This window comes from Trichechus manatus, unplaced genomic scaffold, assembly GCF_000243295.1.
Source record: "Trichechus manatus latirostris isolate Lorelei unplaced genomic scaffold, TriManLat1.0 scaffold00156, whole genome shotgun sequence".
Classification (NCBI taxonomy): Eukaryota; Metazoa; Chordata; class Mammalia; order Sirenia; family Trichechidae; genus Trichechus; species Trichechus manatus.
Window position 1 is genome coordinate 4,970,353 of NW_004444092.1, and position 16,694 is coordinate 4,987,046.

The 16,694-nt window shown below is 40.6% G+C and overlaps 1 protein-coding gene across 2 annotated transcripts in view; it reads left to right on the forward strand.

Moving 5' to 3' along the window:
- Positions 1 to 1,884: 1,884 nt before the first annotated feature.
- The window catches only part of PON2 (paraoxonase 2), a 37,258-nt gene continuing 22,448 nt past the window's right edge, over positions 1,885 to 16,694 (forward strand). For both annotated transcript variants that reach the window (XM_004386137.2, XM_023740509.1), the window contains exons 1-2: positions 1,885 to 2,026; positions 9,807 to 9,877. In XM_004386137.2, the coding sequence (XP_004386194.1) occupies positions 1,953 to 2,026; positions 9,807 to 9,877 (145 nt within the window). In that variant the 5' untranslated portion in view covers positions 1,885 to 1,952. The remainder of the gene's footprint in view (positions 2,027 to 9,806; positions 9,878 to 16,694) is intronic.

Genomic DNA, 16,694 nt, shown 5'->3' on the forward strand with positions numbered 1-16,694 from the left:
CCCTTTCCAGCCCTACCTATACAGTCATAGCCTTACCCTATGATTCTTTTTTTATTTTGTTTTTGTTGTTGTTGAAAACATACACAGCAAAACATACACCAATTCAACAATTCCTACGTGTACCATTTAGTGACATTGATTACATTCTTCGGGTTGTGCAACCATTCTCACCCTCCTTTTCTGAGTTGTTCCTCCCCCACTGTCATAAATGCACTGCCCTTTTAGTAAGGTTCCTATCTAATCTTTCCAGTTGCTGTTATCAGTTTGGTTATGGAAGGATTCTTAACCCAAGTTAAGAATGGATAGAATTCAGGGAGGTTCATACACCTGGATGAGAAAAAAATAACATCTTTGTTTTCAAATGGTGCAAATGGTTAATACGCTTGGCTGCTAACCAGAAGGCTGGAGGTTCAAGTCCACCCAGAGCCACCTCAGAAGAAAGGTCTGGTTATCTACTGCAAAATCAGCCATTGAAAACTCTATGGAGCACAGTTCTACTCTGACACACATGGGGTGACCATGAGTCAATTATGAAAGCAGACAACAAGCTCAGTAGTATTACCAGTACTTGTGACTTTGTTACTAATAGAATGGCAGTTATTTTCATTATTACATTACTGTTGTGGCAGATATCTAAAAATAACATTTAGGCTTATCACTGTTTGAAAGAATCGTGCTCCCTCTTGTTATGTAATGTGTCAATAATGTAGCACACATATTACTATAGCAAAAAAATAGTTTTTTAAAAATATTTTGATAGTTGCATTTCAGTGCCATTGGTTTCCCTTGCAATCCTATGTATTTTATTGTATACACTTATAAACATTATTCTGAGAAGGAATTTGTAGGCTTACCAGACCGTCAGAGTGCTGCTTCACACAAAAAAGGTAAAGCCCTCTGGGCCTTCAAAGGACCACTGTATCTGCTATCTACTATCCAGTAGAACTCAATATTCCTTAGGCTTGAATTAGACATAAGCACACACAGGAGAGGAGTCATTTTTGGGGAGAGGCGTTAGGGGAAAGGTGAGAAATTGGCATTTGCTTTTATTTGCTAGTTGTTCATGAAACTGTTTAAGAACTGGTAACTGTCTGCGACATCTCTGTCTGCATACTGTGGTGGTCGTGTTAGCTGCCATAGGGTCTCCCCGACTCATAACGACCCAGGCAAAACGCAAGGAAACACTGACCCAGCAGTGCCTGGTTCTGCACTATCAGACCTTTTACATACTGTAGGGTGGCAAGTAAACCCTGAAAATCATCAGCAGCTTATTTCTGATGTACTCATGTATAACTGCCTCAGTCTTAGTGAGTAAGTTTCTCTTTGATATATATATTTTTTGTCTTTATTTCTTCATGTTGTTAAAGTTAAAAAAAAATAGCTCTTATTCCCATAAACTGGGTCTGGATCAAAAAGAAGTGTTTGAATCCTTAGGTCTCTAGTCTAGATGAAGTATTACTAAAAACAAGATGTTTGTTTCCTCTCTTTTACATCCTGTTATAAAAAGTAGCAGTTCTAACGTGAGATACTTACATGTTCGTTTCTTTTTTCCTAGTAATTAGAAAAAAACTTAAAACTTTAATAGTTTCTTATCGGAATAGCGAGTGAAGGAGCGGAAAGTGAGAATGGTATGCGTGCAGTTTTAGAGTTTTGTGTGGGCTGGTTGTTTGGGAAAGGAGGTGAAAGAATTCCAAGTTTCAGCCATCAGCCTAGACTAGGGCGTATGGGACGGTTCCCAGTGCCGTGGAAGATTATCTGGGGAAGTAGGTTTCGCGGGGACAAAGGCCCAGGGGCGGGCCGAGGGCGGAGCCTCGGTGGCCTCGGGACATGGGCCCCGCCGAGGCCGGGGACGGGGCGGAGCCCAGCCCGGCGCTGGCAGAACCGGGAAGCGGGCACCGCCCATCGGACTCCCTGGCCAGGCCGGACGAGTCCGCGTGCCCGGCTTCCGCGCCATGGGGCGGCTGGTGGCTCTGAGCCTGCTGGGGATATCGCTGGCCCTCCTGGGCGAGAGGTTCCTGGCGCTCAGGTAGGTGAGGCCCTCTCCAACCTCGTGCGCGCAGCCGGGCTGGCTCGCTGTGCTCCCAGACCCCCGTCCCCCGGAGCCTCCCCCGGCCCGCGGGTCCCCAGGCTTGGTGGCTGGAGCCTGCGGGGCAGCCGCTGGCGAGGGCTTAGGCCGAGATTCCAGAGGAGCGATTCTGGGGGCTGTGACCCGCGGCAGGGGTTGAATAACTTTTAATTGTCTCTGTTCACTAGCTAGTTGAACATCCCCACCCCCACGCCCAGTCTTTGGTTAACCAGCCAAGTTAGAACTGAATCTCGCAACCAGTTTCTAAGCCTTTGCTACTTTCAGAGTCATTTTCTGCCTAGGGTTGACAAGCGGTTGGTTTGCATTGGTTCCAGGGCAAACTTTAGAGCAGAAGTATTACTTATGCATTGAAACTTTGATTATAAAGATTTATTTGAGGTAATTGGTATTGCTTCTCTTTTGTTGCTCAAGCCAGCCCGCGTCCTTAATAAAATTGCTGTTCATCCTTCTCTGCATAGTTTGAGAAAATCTTCTGCTCTCTAATCCTGGCGCAGTAGATCAAAGAGACTAGAGATAACTCAGCTACTGTAAGAGACTAGAGGTAACTCAGCTACTGTTCCTACATCACTTCTGTATTTACCTGTTCACCTGGGAACTTTAAGTTCAGAATGCCGAATGATGCATACAAGCACTACGACAGCTCACATTTTAGTTGTAAGAAAAAACTGCTGGTATGTAGACATATTTTTTAAGTTACCAATTCAAATTTTATAAGCCTCATGAAAAAAAATTCAAGAAATCTGGAGCACCCAATGAAGTGTAATGTGCTCTCCTAGGTACCTGTAATGGAGTCCTAAGGTGTTTACTGTATTAAAAAGAAGGAAGAAATTAAATATATATTCAGGACAGGTATAAACGAACCCTTATAGGCTTAAAGAGGAGACATTCCCTTCATTGAAGGTGGAGTTGAGGAAGGAGGAAGAGACATTGACACTGGCCTTGAAGGTTGGGTGGAACACTCTGGGGATGAAGGCGGCCATCACAGATGGAAAGTGCAGTGTGAGCAAGGGCAGTCAGATGAGAAAGTTGGGAGACTGGAAAATAGACCTATTGAAGAGTAGCATGAAGTTAAGGGATGAAAACAGTAGAGGTTGGGGGAAGAATAGGTTTTGAGACTGTTAAATACAGGTTGAAAAGTTGGCAAAGGAAGACTATTGATACATTTTTAAAAACAGGATCCTGTTTAACCAGTTAGAAAGAGCCCTGGTGGCACAGTGATTAAAGCACTCGACTGTTAACCAAAAGATGGGTGGTTCAAACCCACTAGCTGCGCTGTGGAAGAGAGTTGTGGCAGTCTGCTTCCGTAAAGATTTATAGCCTTGGAAACCCTATGGGGCCGTTCTACTTTGTCCTATAGGATCGCTGAGTCAGAATTGACTCGATGGCAGTGGGTTTGGTATGTAACTGGTTGTGTTTTCTAGAGATGAACCTGAAAGGGTAGATTGGAGTAGAGCAGTGGTTCTCTATCCTGGCTGCACATTTGGATCTGTTGGTGGGCTGATGCATAGGTCTCATTCCCAGAGTTTCTGATTCATTTGGTCCAGGGCCCAGGCATTAGTAGTTTTTATTTTTAAAGATTCTCCTGTTAATTCTAACGTGCAGGTAGGGTTAGAAGTACTAGAATAGAGAAGAGTATGCTAGTTGTCTGTTGAGTCAACTCCAGCTCATGGTGACCCCATGTGTGTCAGAGTAGGACTGTGCTCCATAGGGTTTTCAGTGACAGATTTTTTTGGAAGTAGATCACCAGGCCTTCTTTGTGTGGTGCCTCTGGGTGCACTAGAACCTCTAACCTTTTGACTAGCAGCCGATAGTGTTAACCGTTTGCACCACTCAGGGACTCCAAAGAGCATAAATACAGGGAAACTAGTTAAGACATTGCAGTGCTTTGAAGAGAATAACTAGAGTCCAAACTACTGAATACCGGGGGTGAGAGGAAAGTCAAAGATGATACTAGAGTTTCTGACTCAACTGTCTGGTGGCTTAATCTGATGAAAAAAGGATGCAAGGAGAGGTGTTACATGTATGTGTAGGGGGGACTGGGGATGAGGGAGGAGGCTTATAGGTAGGAAATGGACATGCCGAGCTTAATTTTCATGTTATGTACATGTCCATCCTGCTCTGCAGACTATTCCTGAGTTGGATGATTTTGTATAATCTGTCCTACCCTCAGTTTCAAAGGCAAGACCACTCAAATTCATAAGCCCATTAAGTTGTCACTGATGTTCAAACTACCAAGTTAGAGTTTTCTCAATTAACAGTTACGTTTTTCTCTTCTTACTAATTTTAAGGGTTTAAATTTAAGCCCCTTTAAATGAAAAATGTTATAGTTGCAAATTAAGAAAAAGTAAATAAAGCTTATTGACATAGAACACACTTGATAGGTAATTTACAATTTATCTTTTCTTAATAATGACTACATGATAAACTTTATTGGTAATGACTTTATAGGGCAATAACTTTATTGGATAGGAGGCCTGGTGGTACAGTGGTTAAGCAGTCAGCTGCTAACTGAAAAGTTGGCGGTTCGAACCCACCCAGCAGCTCTACAGGAGAAAGACCTGGCGATCCACTTCCATAAAGATTACAGCCAAGAAGACCCTATGGGGGCAGTCCTACTGTGTCACATGGAGTTACTATGACTCAGAATCAACTCGATGGCACCCAACAACAACAATTTTATTGGATAATTGAAGACCCAAATAAGCTGGTGTGAGAATGTTGGTTTGGGATGAGAGTTGCTCGATTTAGCAATTAAAAATACAGACTGGCAGTTAAATTTGAGTTTTAGGTAAACAACGAATCATTTTTAGTATAACCATGAAATGTTTAGGACATCATTATACTAAAATATTATTCATTGTTTATCTGAAATTCAAATTTACCTGGGCATCCTGTATTTCACCTGGCAGCCCTATACAGAGGTGAATGAGGAGAAGAGCCCGCTGTTTACAATGTTCAGTGGAGTGCTCAAAAGCATGGCGTTAGTCCTTTCAGATGCTTAGAGTCTTTGCAAAAGCAGCCTGTTCCCACCTTCCCAAAAGGAAAGACTCTTCAGAGGAAGAGGGAAGGACGGAGGCTGTTTTTGTTGTCGTCTTGTTTTGTTTTTAACTCCAGTAGGGTACCTACTATTTCACTATTCTACTTTTAAAGATGGTACTTTGTCATTAAAGTTATTTTTTCTCTCCTAAAATGTCGAGATAAATTTCAGACTAACAATGAATAATTTTTTTGGTATAAGTATGTCCCCAGTGAGAGACCCTTGGTGGTGAAACCATCTAAGCACTTCGTTACTAACCAAAAGGTTGGCAGTTTGAATCCACTCAGAGGCACCTCAGAAGAAAGGCCTGGCAGTCTACTTCCAAAAGATCACAGCTATTGAAAGCCCTGTGGAGTGAAGTTCTGCTCTGAAACACGTGATGTCACCACGAGTTGGAACTGACTCAATCACAGCTGTTTTTTGTTGTTTTTTTTTTAATGTCCCAGATGGATAAATGTAATCAAAGTTGCCTCTTTTTCCTTCTGAGCAGTAATTGGCTAAGGTTCCCAGGGAAAGATGACATACCACACCTACCTTTTCTACCCCTCTCTAGTTGAGCAATAAAGGAGAAAATGGAAATACACACATATTCCCAGGCCAGTGGCTGTCTATTGCAAGGTACATAACTTGGCACCAATCAAGATACTTGTGTGCATCAGACTCCTGTGAGTGGGCAGGAGCTCCCAAAACAAGTCCGTATATTCCACTTGAAGCCAGAGAGAGATGTCTTATGACAGCTCCACCAGGAAGCTATCCAGTCTGCATGTGAACACACCTCTGAAGGAGCAGCCTTTTTTTTAAAACCTCCATCCTTACCATTTGTGGTAGCTACTATGTGCTGGTCACTGTGCAAAAAGTCCCAAAGTGTAAAAAGTTCTTTACGTTAGACCGAAGTGTACATTTATTGACATTTGGGAAGAGAGCCCTTTCACATTTATGCCTTCATTTATCTGCAGAGATATATTCCATTCTAGATTATAGATGTCAGAACAGGCTTGGAGAGGTTAACTAATTAGTCCAACAGGTGATTAATGCTGGAACCTGTACTCTAAGCTAGCTCTTCTGATTCCAAATACAGTTTACCTAGTTCCTCCACAGACTTCTATTTTCTATGGGAAAATTTCCTGCCATTGGAGCAAATTTTCTCCCAGCTTTACCTGCCTGAGTCCAAATTCTTAGTTACTTAGTGCAGGTATCCTAGGGGCCCAAGGGACCTTGCAAAGTCTGTGTATAAAAGATAAAGCTCCAGTTTGTCTATATGTAAGTCTGTATATGAAAGATAAAGCCTCTTCTTGTAAGGATTTCATAATCTACAGACTGCAAATCACCCGGTGTTTCTGCACCCAAAAGCAGTGAGATGTGGAACAAAGTTAACAACTGGTGGTTAACACTGTATTCCCAGTTGGCTCAGGAATAGTGGCCCCACGACGCAGCGTACCCTTGCTGTACAGCAAGTGCACAGTGATGCAGGATGGTAACTGACAGCCCCAGAGAACACTGTAGTAGTCTCATTCCACTCCGGGTGGGGAATGCTGTTTCCCAAGTGAAAGAAATAGAGATTAATTTCATGTTAATGACTATTGGTTAAGAGTTTATGCTTTGTGGCCAGATAACCTGAACTAATTTCCTAGCTCCACTAAACCAAACCAAACACATTGCCCACCAGTCGATTCCAACCCGTAGCAACCCTATAGGACAGAGTAGAACTGCCCCATAGGGTTTCCAAGGCTGTAATCCTTACGGAAGCAGACTGCCAGGTTTGAACTGCTGAACTTTCGGTTAGCAGCTGAGCGTTTAACCACTGCACCACCAGAGCTCCTTAATCTGTAGGATGGGAATAATAAATACCACCTGCCACATAGTGAGACTGTGAGAAATAAATGATTTTATACATGCAAAGTACTCAGTACTTAGAATAGTGTGTGAGTTTAGTGCCACATATACATAGTAAGCGCTAAATAGGAGTCCCTGGGTCTGTAAATGGTTAACAAGCAACTCAGCTGCTAATTGAAAGGTTGGAGGTTCGAGTCCATCCAGCGGTGCCTTGGAAGAAAAACCTATGAAAACCCTATGGAGCACAGTTCTACTCTGACACACATGGGGTCTCCATGAGTTGATCCTGACTTGAGAGCAACTAGTTTTATGATGACAATGATGTCCAAGCAGGGGTTCTTAAACTGTTGTGCCATGGACCCCTTTGGCAGTCTAGTGAAGCCTTGATGACTCCTTCTCAGCATAATACTTTTAAATGCATGAAATAAAATACACAGGAGTGCAAAGGAAGCCAACCATATTTAAATACTGTTATCAAACCCTTTTTCCAGTCTAATTCATGACATAATAACATTGTTTCTCTATTAAAATATCTAAATAGTATTTAATGTAAAAATATTAAATGGATCTAGTTGTAGATTGATATCTAACAATAGATATTTTGGAGAAGTTGTTAGTGTGAATGGTATTTGAGATACCTACAACTGAAATATGATACAAAAATATCTGTAATTTCTTTTCGTGACAGAGTCACAGGTACCACTACTAGTACTGTGGTTTGTTGCCCACGTTCACCATCAAAGGAAATACTCAATTTCAATTAGAGATTAAAATAAAGATTTTTTTTTCACCACCCAATTCCTTGAATTCTGTCAATGGACCCCAGTTAAGAACCCTGATTACATGTTTCCTGTGAGGGTCATTTGGAGAATGACAGCTTGCACAATTGAAGGAAGCCAGTACTGTACACTCTTTTTCCTGAATTATGTTGATGTTGTTGTGTGCTGTGGAGTTGATGTTAACTCACGGTGACTCTATAGAGCAGAGTAGAACTGTCCCGCAGGGTTTCCTAGGCTGAAACCTTTATGGGAGCAGATCACCAGGTCTTTTCTCCCGTGGAGCCGCTGGGTGGATTCGAACCACTGACCTTTTGGCTAGCAGCCAAGTGCTTACCCATGTTGCCACCAGGGCTCCCACCAGTATTGTCCAAACTCATTGCCATCAAGTCGATTCTGACTCATAGCAACCCTGTAGGGCAGAGTAGAATTACCCCATATGGTTTCCAAGAAATTGACGCCTTTGAGTTGCAGTATTGGCGAAGAATATTGAATATACCATGGACTGCCAAAAGAACAAACAAATCTGTCTTGGACGAAGTACAGCTAGCATGCTTCTTAGAAGCAAGGATGGTGAGACTTCATCTCACATACTTTGCACATGTTCTCAGGAGGGACCAGTCCCTGGAGAAGGACATCATGCTTGGTAAAGTGGAGGGTCAGGAAAACAGCGGAAGACCCTCAATGAGATGGATTGACACAGTGCCAGCAACAATGGGTTCAAGCGTAACAACGATCATGAGGATGGTGCAGGACCAGGCAGTGTTCCACTCTGTTGTACATAGAGTCGCTATAAGTCAGAACCGATTCGACAGCACCTAATAACAAGAACAATCTTTACAGAAGCAGACTGCCACATCTTTCTCACGCAGAGTAGTTGGGGGCTTCGAAATGCCGATCTTTCAGTTAGTAGCTGAATGTTTAACCAGTATGCCACCAAGGCTTCTTTCCTGTATTATACCTACTGTATAATTGTAACTGAAAGGAAAATAACAGAATGGCAATGGAAAAATAAAAACAGAAGCCAAAAAAAAAAAACAAAAAACCAAAAAACAAAGGAGAAGAAGGAACCTAGAACAGATAGGGCAACTACATTTCATCTTGAGCGTTCATTTTAGTAGATTAGTAGTGGTTGCCTGGAACACTCTGAAGCTGGCTCTCGGTTAAAGGGAAAGATTGCTGTGATTGATTAATGATGTCTGTGTGGAGGCAGAGAGGAAACAGCCATGCCATCTCTGAACGACTTGGGTGGAGTACTCTGTAAGTGGGTACTATTGTTATTATTTACAGCAGTAGAGAACAGAAGGAGAAGGTGAGAAAACCTGTTTGTGTCCTTCAAAACAATAGATCCCACACGTTTGCCCAAACTGCTTCTTCAGAGGAAGGGGGAAGATATCCTATTAGTGTTCAACATTCTCTCATTATTTCTGGATTGTAGTTTTCTTGGAACAACAACAGCAAAACTCACATTCTGGAATATTAAGATCTAGCATTTTGTTAAGTAGTTGGTGTTCTCCAGCATTCCCATCCCAGTAAATATTGTCATGGGGATCGTACCTTCTCCTCTTATTTCTTAGTAAATACTTGTAGGGTTTCTTCTGTGTGCCAGGATCTGGGCAAGGTCATTTGCTCTTGGTCTCCTTTCCATTACTGTATGATGCTGATATGGTCATTTTGCAGAGGATCGGAACATTTTTAGGCTCCTCTGTGGTCTCAGAAGGAAGACAGGGCTCCTAATTCTACTTCTAAAGCTGTTTTCCCAAACACTAGAGCTGTGAGAAATATGATCTGGTGTCATGTTTATATTTGCAGAGGAATTTGCACTGAAAGTTTTATTTTCTGAGTTATTGGCTTTCTTTTACCACCTATATCCATATATAGAACTGTGTGATATGCATTTTTGTTTTAACTTGATTTCTGGTGCTATTTTATGTTCCTACCCTTGTTTTTCCAGCTTCTTTCATCTGCTTTAGCTTTATGCTGTATTTTATATATTGCTGTAAGCCTCCTTAAGTCCTTTCTGAAACAAGGCAGGGAATACATAAACAAATAGATGTTTCTTTTTTTTAAACAGAAATCGACTTAAAGCCTCAGGAGAAGTAGAATCCGTAGACCTTCCAAACTGCCACCTGATTAAAGGAATTGGTACGTATGAGAAAATGCTTGTTGTACAAGTATTGTTTGGCTGCCAATACTAAAAAAAATCATTACCAGGATTTTGGCATGCAATTAATGTTTTTCAGTTTATAAATGAGATTAGATGAACCAAGAGTGTCTTTGGTCAATCTCTTTTGATCTCATGCACCTTGTATTTCTTCTTTCTTACCCTCACTGTAATTTATTATTACATAATTCTATGTTTATTGTTTGATTTCTTGCTTGTTTAATGACTTTTCCAAACTATTTTTAGAAAGTCTGTGTTCTTTGTCATGTGTGGCCGCTGAAGTCCGAGTTCTTTTAGCTTAGCGATCAGTTAGTGAAGGAAGTTAGAAAGATGGTAAGTTTCATGCAGGCAGTAATAGTCTTTATCTTGCTATCCTGTAACCAGCATCTGGTCTGCCTAATGCATAATTGGGGCTGCACAAATATGTATTGAAAAAAAAATTATTATTTTATCTGCTAAGGCTGTGACTGAAGAGGGGGAAGAATTGGTGAGGTTGCCCTATCCTCTTGACTCTGTGTAGATGCATGTAGTGCCAGAGTGTTTGAGGAAAGGATCCTGGGAATGAGCCTTCATTCTCCTGTGGATTGAGGGGCCTGTACATATTCACTCCTCCCACTGAGGGTCTCTTCAGCTTACCTACAAGTTCTTCCAGGGCAGAGTCCATGTCTTGCACTGCCTTGTACCACTACGAGCTACTACAGTGCCTAGTTCACAATAGATAGTAAATATCATGGAATTAATAATGAACAATAAAAATACTGGCTTTTCTTAGGGATAGTTCATGGTATAATAGAATCAAAAAAAGTTGTAAGTCAAGACAACTAGTTTCTGTTTCTGGTTCTGCCACAGATTTGCAATGTGACTGTCATGGATTGAAGTGTTTCCCCAAAAAATAGGTGTCAACTTGGCTAGGCCATGATTCCCAGTATTGTGTGATTGTCCACCATTTTGTCATCTGATGTGATTTTTCTAAGTGTTATAAATCCTACCTCTATGACATTAATGAAGTGGGATTAGGGGCAGTTATGTTAATGAGGCAGGACTCAATCTACAAGATTAGGTTTTGTCTTAAGTCAGTCTCTTTTGAGATATAAAAGAGAGAAGCAAGCAGAGAGACATGGGGACCTCATACCACCAAGAAAGTAGTGCCAGGAGAAGAACGTGTCCTTTGGAGCCGAGGTTCCTGCACTGAGAAGCTCCTAGTCCATGGGAAGACAAGGACCTTCCTCCAGAGCCGACAGAGAGAGAAAGCCTTCCCCTGGAGCTGACACCTTGAATTTGGACTTCTAGCCTACTAGACTGTGAGAGAAAAAACTTGTGTTTGTTGAAGCCATCCACTTGTGGTATTTCTGTTATAGCAGCACTAGATGACTAAGACAGTGAGCCTGGGCAAAGCTGGCCGCTGTGTTTTTCACCTGTAATGATGAGTGTGTGATTAGACTTTAAAAAATCTTGAACCATTTATTTAGAATTTTCCTCTGAGGGCCACAGTGTGGAAGTAATTAGACTACCAATATGTCCCTTCTAGCCCATATCCTTCTGTGGAAATGGGAGAAAGAGTTTAAGTTTTGTTTTTGATTTTTAAGAAATTAAAATCCAGGTTGTACTGAAGTGTCCCACTCTGCTTCTGATAACACTGTTAAACAATTTGTGAGTTTTATTTATGAATTCTTATACATACACACACAATTTAAAAAAAAAGAAAAAAACACAAACGGGATCAAATTATACAAAACATTTCAGAACTAGTGTTTTGCACTTAGTGTTTTGGAAACTTACGTCGGTACAAATAGAGTTGTTTTTTTTTTTTAACAACTACACAGTATTTTTAAATTGTGTGTGTGTATACATGTGTGTGCACACTCATGTAACATACATGTTAAAGCAGTATAGAAAAACATAAAAGGAAAATAATAATCTCTCAGCAAACTCTCCACCCTCTTACCAAAATAACCCCAGAAATAGTTTCTAGAAATTTTCAGTAATGCACAAAATATGTGCATAGTCATATGTCTTTTTTTCACAGTTGCATCTTTATATAAATATTCTGCAGTCTACTTTATTCATAATGCGATGTGGACAGCCTTCCACATCAGCACATATAAATTTACCTCATTTTTTAAAAATATTTACACCGACATGATTTATTTAACAAATTCCCTCTTAATGCACATTTGGATTGTTTGCAGTTTTTAGCAACTACAAACAAATCATTGAACATCATTGTACATATAGTTCTTGTACCTGTAGATCCACAGGGAAGATCCTTGGCAGTGGAATTATTGCTCAGTTGACATATATGTTTAAAATTGTGATAGTCTTTGCCAAGTTGTCCTTTAATTAGCAACACTGGTAAACTTATTACCTCGTATTTGTAACCATATTCACTCCGAACAACTTTCACAACGCTTTTTTTTTTTTAAATAGACTAGTTTTTTAGAGGAGTTTTAGGTTTACAGAAAAGTCACACAGAAAGTACCAGAATTCCCATATGCCCCTTCTCCCCCCTGTGAACAGTTTCTTCTAAAGTCTTACATTAGTGTGGTGCATTTGTTACAAATGATGAGCCAATATTGATACATTATTCTTAACTAAAGGTCTTAGTTTACATTAGGGTTCACTCTTTGTGTTGTACAGGTTTATGGGATTTGGCAAATGTCTTGTATTCACCATTTCAGTATTATGCAGAATACCTTCACTGCCCTAAAAATACCCTGTACTCATCCCTACTGTTGTCCTCCCTGAATCCTTGGTAACCCCTAATCTGTTCACTGTCTCTACTTGCCTTTTCCAAAATATCATATAGTTGGAATCATAGCGTATGCAGCTTTTTCAGACTCGCTTCGACAATGCACTTTTCGCAAAAACAAAGTAGTGGCCCTTCTCTGGGTCACACGCAAGAAGGCTTCACTTTCATGAAACCGTCAGTTTTCAGAGCATCCTTTCCAGCTTCAGAGTCTCTTTGCAGTTCATTACTTGCCTCTCATTCTTTACACATCTGTTTCCCATGTCTTTTATCTCCTTTTATTTCCGCTGCTCCTTTTGTGTTTTCCCAACCCTATGTCCCTTTGCCTCGGCTGCTTGACTTCTTTCTCCTCGGGTCCGGGTTTCTCCTCCTCATTTCAGTTGCCCAAATTCTTAGCAGGAGGATACAAACTCATTGCCAAATACCAGTTTGACTAGATCTGTGCTAGATAATGCAGACAGTTCTAGAATGAAGGTTGTTCTGGAGTTCGAAGAAACCCAGCAACTCCATCCTGCCTTCTGGCTGCAACCAAGAAGAGCCCCCTGAGAAGTGGTCACCAAGCAGAGGCCAGGTGGCATCTGTCAGGAGTGTAGTACAAGGTTGGGAGGTGGGATCAGTGATCTCTGAGGTTACTTTTGCTACTGAGTTAATAATTATCAAATTATTAAACAGACCATGGCCCTGTGCAGCCCACCTTCTGTGAATTCAAGTCTCAGAGTAGACAAATAGGGCACAGCCAGACACATTACGGGACAAACTGCCAAGTGTATTCCACTTACAACTCACTGAATGGAGGGTTCCTCAGAGAACAAGCCCAGCAACATTTGTATTCCAAACAGGCGTCTGTCTGTGTTTGTGACCTTTATGTTGTGATGTGTGCGAGCTGCTGTCTGGAATTGGAAAGAATGAGGAAATATGTCGCCTATGGCCCCTCTTGTGAAGTGTTTAATGCCTCTGAGGCACTTCAAAAGGCAACAGAGCAAAGAGGATGAGTGATTAGAAGCACATTTGGGATACATTTTTAGATGTAATTAGAATTGTACTTTTTCCTTTTCCTCTGTGGTTAGCACACACTATATGAACATTTGTTGAATGCTATATTAGTGATGCATAATGGTTAATAATAACTTGTGGTTACATATTTTTAACAACAGTTGCTTATTCGATACTCTTCGATTACAAAGAAGTAACAGTGTGCTGGACATACATTCCCATATAGGCAAAAGCAACTTCTTAAGGGAGGCAGCAAGGGTAGTTTCTACTTTGGAAACGGTACTAGCCATGCTCTTGAGGCTAGGTAACCCCTGTAAGAGGTGACATCCCTCACCCACTCACCCCTTGCCCTCTACCCCCATAAATGCATGCATATGCAAGCACACACACACACACACACACACACACACACACACACACACACACACACACACACACACTGCAATGATACATTCACCATCACTGAAAAGGAACACTTTGCAACTCTTTGTGCTTTATATATCATACTGTCGCATGTCTTTTAATAAATCGTAGTCATCTACCATGTATCAAACAGGATATGCGCCTTCTGTGGGGCAGAAAGTAAGTTCACTATTTATTCCATTTTATGTACCCCTTCCAAGTCTATCATACAGGCAAAAACTCAGCTTTTACACACACAAGATTTGGCATGATATCAACATCTAAATAATAAAAATGACAATGACAAGGGCTAGTTAATTCTATTTGAGACTTGAAAGTTAAAAACATCTTATTTTCTAAACGTCTTTGAAAACACTGGCATTCAGAACGCTGGACTAAAACAAAATTTTGAATGGACTATCTCTCTTGAGTTTTATGCATTTAGTAGTTAAGAGCTTCACAGTAACTGCTGATCGGAGTTTCTTTTTTTAAAAAAATGAAAATTTGAGGCCCTTGTCATGTAGTTTACAATCTTCCTATGAAAAAAAGGAAAACAAACAGGCAGAATAACCACTATGGTGAGATATAGGTATAGTTTGTTGTCTTTTGATGACAGATAAGGAACTGAGGCTCAGAGAGGTTAAGCAACTTCTGCAAATTCTCTTTCCAGCACAGTATCTTTTTCCAGGGTGATTAACATACATAGGTTACTCTATTAACCCATTGCCGTGGAGTCGGCTCCAACTCATACAGACCCTATAGGACAGAGTAGAACTGCCCCATAGGGCTTCCTAGGCTGTAAATCTTTACGGAAACAGACTGCCACATCTTTCTCCCTCGGAGCAGCTGGTGGGTTCGGACCACCGACCTTTCAGTTAGCAGCCGAGTGCTTAACCATTGTGCCACCAAGTGACTAGTGAATCAAAAAAGTGGAAAATAATAGTCCACATACTGCATTCTCTATTGGGTATGGTAAGGACTAAGTTGTTGTTAAAACATTGTAAAAACTTAGAAAAAAGTTTATTTTTCTCTTACATAATGGTCCAAAGATAAGCAAGAGGCTGTGGGTGATTAGATGGCTGTGCTCCATGTGGTCATTCAGGGACCCAGTCTGGTGAAGCAACACGGCTATCTTCAACTTATTGCTTCCATCTTGGTCCAAGGCCAGAACTCCAGTTGTTGCCATTTCCCAGGCAGATAGAAGTAGAAAGAAAAAGTATGTGAATGTTCTTTTTATTTTACTTTGACTCAGTAGTTGCATGTGTCAGGTATTTTCACATCCCTTTGACCCAAACTTAGATGCATGGCCATCTAACAACAAGAAATGATGGGAAATGTCTGTAGCTGTGCTGTCATGGGCTTATTGCTAAAAAGGAAGAAGGGGAGAGTGAATATTGGGGACTAGTTGATCATCTCTGACACATACATATTTTCTAAAGGAATAAGAAGGGATCAAAATCAGGTGTGCTAAGCTCAGAAGGCTTTCTAGAGAAAAAGTTTTGAGAGAGGTTTTAAACAAAAGTAAGGGATTTGAATTGGTGAAGAAAAGTGAGGAAATTATTCTTGGTGAGAAGCATAGAAGCAAGAATTTGGGGGGAAAAGCCAACAGATGGACTAGACCACAATGGAATTTACAATGTGAAGTGTCTTTGGAGAGGTGGTTCTAACAAAGATATTTCTCATAGAATATTTATTAAATGTTAGGTTGGATATTTTGATTTACTTTTTAAGTCGGACCAAAAGGATTTGAGTCTCAGTTTCACACTTTGTAGTTTGTGACCATGAGCAGTTTGCTTAACCTTTCAAAAGCTCTGTATTCTCAAGTCTAAAACAAGGATAAGTAAGATTGCCTCTTAGGGTTGTGAAAATAATATGGAACACTGTTTGTAAAGCACTTTGCAAAGAGCCTGGTACTTTGCACTTAGAACATGTTAGTAGCTGTTATTATTACTGCCATCATCATTATTATTATCATAGAATTAGAGGAGAAAAAATTTCTCCATTGATTGCTCTTGCAGTGATCAGACCAGACACGTAATGTGAAGTGATACAAGCCTAGTGGGGTAGTGACTATAGAGATGAAGAGAGGAAAGTCAATCTGGAAAATATTGCAAGGAAAAACTACGGATATAAAACTCAGTATTTTCATTGAAATTAGGCAGTGGGATTAAGGGGAAAGATGTTACAATGTGGTTGAAATGAAAATATCTTTTAAAAATATTGTTCTTTTCTCGATTATTAAAATAGTACCTGCTGTTTGCAGAAAAATTTAAACAAAGGTTTAAAGAATAAAATGAAAATCACTCATAATCATACTACCCAAAGAAACACTGTTAATATTTTTCTAAAAATCCTATCTTTTCTTTCTGTGTGTGCAAGCATATACATATTGAATTAATTTTCTTAAATTATTTTTCAGAGCAAACAAATTTTAATTAACTGAGCTCATACTAAAAGCATCCAGAAAGCAAAACTGGGACTAGGATTTGACTCTGTGTGTGTGTGTGTGTGTGTGTGTGTGTGTGTGTGTGTGTGTATGCAGATGAGAGAGAGAGAGAAATAACGTAGTACCGCAATACTGGGAAGAAAAGCAAGGCTCTGTGGCCCTGAGGACAGAACCTCAGGTGCCGGGCCTCCTCGCTCTCAGGGGTTTGAAG